General features: G+C 39.9%; 1 protein-coding gene across 2 annotated transcripts; it reads right to left on the bottom strand.

Annotated features, from left to right (window-relative positions):
• Nucleotides 1–300: 300 nt before the first annotated feature.
• Nucleotides 301–3,030, bottom strand: LOC147850971 (uncharacterized). 2 transcript variants are annotated; one of them, XM_087335791.1, is made up of 2 exons: nucleotides 1,094–3,030; nucleotides 301–1,015 (listed from the first exon to the last, which is right to left on the bottom strand). In XM_087335791.1, exons 1-2 carry the CDS (start codon nucleotides 2,895–2,897, stop codon nucleotides 546–548), a joined length of 2,274 nt encoding a protein of 757 aa, XP_087191917.1. In that variant the 5' UTR covers nucleotides 2,898–3,030; the 3' UTR covers nucleotides 301–545. The 2 variants fall into 2 exon arrangements, with proteins under 2 accessions (XP_087191917.1, XP_087191918.1); XM_087335792.1 differs by having other exon boundaries at nucleotides 301–2,335; nucleotides 2,432–3,029.

Below are 3,030 nucleotides of genomic sequence, written 5' to 3'. Positions count from 1 at the left end.
TCACTCCCAAAATGTGGAACGATCCTCCTTTATCTCTCCCAAATTACTCGTGGGTTGTACTGGAATCTTGTGGTTCAGCTGCCTACCTCCACATTCATCTTGCCCTAATCCGACCCATGAAAACGTCATAAATTTTAGACCTAGTGGAGTTTGAACCAATCCCACACAGACATGCTTTTGCCATCTAACCCTCCCCTAACCATGCCCCGTGAATACATGTTTTTTTTTCAACATTTTATCTATAAAAGGTGTCAATATGGTGAACCCAATCTCAATAATCTCAACAAGATGTCCGTTCACTTCTTCAAATAGCAATATTCAAAGCTTTACTCCTAATTAAGATATCCCATACCGTTACTACAAAGCTCTTGCGCCCTTCTTACAATGTTCGAACGGGGAAAGTTGGCTTACCAAAATTTCCCATTAAGAGAACATAAAAAGTATGTACATAGCTCTATTCACATCAAAAACCACAAAACTAGTTGACATTTAACATTCTATGAGTCAGATGTGGGTACGCAATGTTGTTTAACGCTCTTGAGACCTCACATTTCACCTAGAAGTGACATTATGTTGCCACCATGTACTCTCTCATCTGGTAGATCCAAAGAAGACATATCAAAAATATTGTCATCCTCCTCTAGATTGGCTTTGTGTTTTTGGCCAGAGTCTGATCTTTTCCTAAGAGATGCATACCTTTGCATGGCCGAAGGCCTGAGTATATTACCTGATGAAATACGAGACTTCAAAATAGAACCTACCCTTGGAATTCCTTCTTGCTTAAGTGAGACCCCAGGTGATGAAGTGTCGAAGGTCAACATCTGGTAAGGTACTCCAAGATCTGATGAGAATATTGCTACTTTAGGAGAAAGCTGAGTATCCTCTTGAACTATATCATCTTGTTCTCCACTAGTTATCATAGGTGAATTTGATTCAAACATATATTCCTCACCGGCTATCATATCATCGCAATCGTTATGATCATTGCAATCATTACCACCATCACAATGTTGACCTCCTTTAAAGCTTCCGGCTATCATATCATCACAACCATTATGATCATTGCAATCATTACCACCATCACAGTGTTGACCTTCTTTAAAGATTGATAGAAAGTTCTCTTTCTTGTCTATCAACTCGAAAGCTTCACCCATCAGTGAACCTACTCTCTCGAAAGTAGCACTTCCATGCACTCTTCGATCCTCCAATAGAGCCCCGTGCAATCCACAAAGACCCAATTTTCCTTTAGCATATCTATCACAGGGTTCTTTGACATAAGTCAACAGATTATCATCGAAACATTTTCTAGAGTGTATCAAACTTTCTTGACCCCAGCAACACCTTTTGCAAAATGTCCTACTAATAGATGTAGCCCCACTCAATGCATCATCAGTAAATACGGGTAGCACATAGTTTCTGTTAGAAGTTGACCCTTCGTCTGAAGAATTCTGATCTTGACTTGAATTCTTTGCATACCCTAATACCCTTGACCAACTAGATCCTGACTCTATACCCAAGCCCTCTAGCATTTTTACTCCTTCAATATCGAGATCTCTATACAGATCCTGTGGATTACAGGCTTGACTTAACTTATTCACATAGTCAAACCTCCATGGCTTACGAGTTTGTGACTCCATAACCAAGCCATTGTCTACATCTGGATCTTGATTCTGAACTTGACTTGACATTTGGACAAATTCAAGCACCCTTGACCCATCACATTGTAACTCCCTATCGGAAACCTTTACAGTAGCTACTTCTTCATCGCTTACATTTTGAGATGAATTACTCATTTGATTTGATTTTGTTACATAGTCAAACCTCCTTACCTCACCAAATTGTGACTCCATATCCAGACCCTCTACCATAGTCACCTCTTCCCTGTTGACATCTTGAATTGAATTCTCGTCTGAGCTTGACTTCTTCACATAGTCAAACCTCCTTGACAAACCAAATGGTGAATCCATAGAAAAACCCTCTACCGTATCTTTGCCTTCATCGTACAACCCTCGAAGTGAACTTTGGGTTTGATTTGAATTAACATGGTCAAAACTTCTTGCCCCATCATAATGTGACTTCACAGCTACACCTTGACCATCTACATCCCAATTCAGATCAGTCAGATTCTGAGTTCGACTTGATATTCTAACATTGTCAAATATCCTCGGAATTTTCTGGTTATTATCAAGTCCTAAAGAGGAATTGTCCACATTTTGATATAGATCAGACAAATACTGATTTTGATTTGACTCAATCACGCCATCAAACCTTGTTGATCCACTACATCGTGACTTCATCACATAGTCGAACCTCCTAGACCCATTACATTGTGACTCTGTATCCAATATTTTCATTCTACTTTCTAGGTTACTATCCACTACCAAAGAAGAACATTGCAAACTAAAATCTGGTTTAAGTGGATAATACTCACCTGATCTTAGATGCATCAACAAAGGCTTTGAAACATCCGTATCAGAGGCAAATTCTGCTGATTTAAACATAAAATAAAACTTTAGAAGATTGGCAAAAGACTCATTTTCTGTGCCTTTCATCTCTATGCTTCCTCCACTGGTGAGATCAAGATCCAGGTCAAGATCCAAATGTAACCCTAACCCATTATTGGAATGGGATCGAATCCCACTTTTCGAATCTTCGTTTCTGTCAATACATATCCTTTTGATCCCTATGAATCTGTCAGAAAATAGAAGCTTTTGGGGAGTCTCTAGGTTGAGAGACGGGTTCATAACGATATCCAGGCCAAGCCCGAAATCTTCGTTTTGATCCAATGGAATCCTTTTGATCCCTCTAAACCCATGGGGAAAGACGAGCTTTTGGGCACGGGCACTCTCCAAGGGAGAGAGGTTTTCCAAGCCAGTGAAGGGCTCTGCTTCTTGCATCAGATTGGGAGGCTCCGATCCATGGAAGCTTCATAATTTCTTGGTAGAAGAAGCATGACCCATCACAGACCTGTTAGTGGGCGAATCAGGATGTTAAACAGAGATTTCTTTCCTTTGGCTTAATGTTAAAATG

Source organism: Azolla caroliniana, unplaced genomic scaffold, assembly GCF_043228905.1.
Source record: "Azolla caroliniana isolate FFs.n. ecotype wild unplaced genomic scaffold, voAzoCaro1.0.p SCAF_20, whole genome shotgun sequence".
NCBI classification, from domain to species: Eukaryota; Viridiplantae; Streptophyta; class Polypodiopsida; order Salviniales; family Salviniaceae; genus Azolla; species Azolla caroliniana.
Note: the sequence above shows the minus strand (reverse complement) of the source record. Positions and strands in the feature narration are given on the sequence as shown.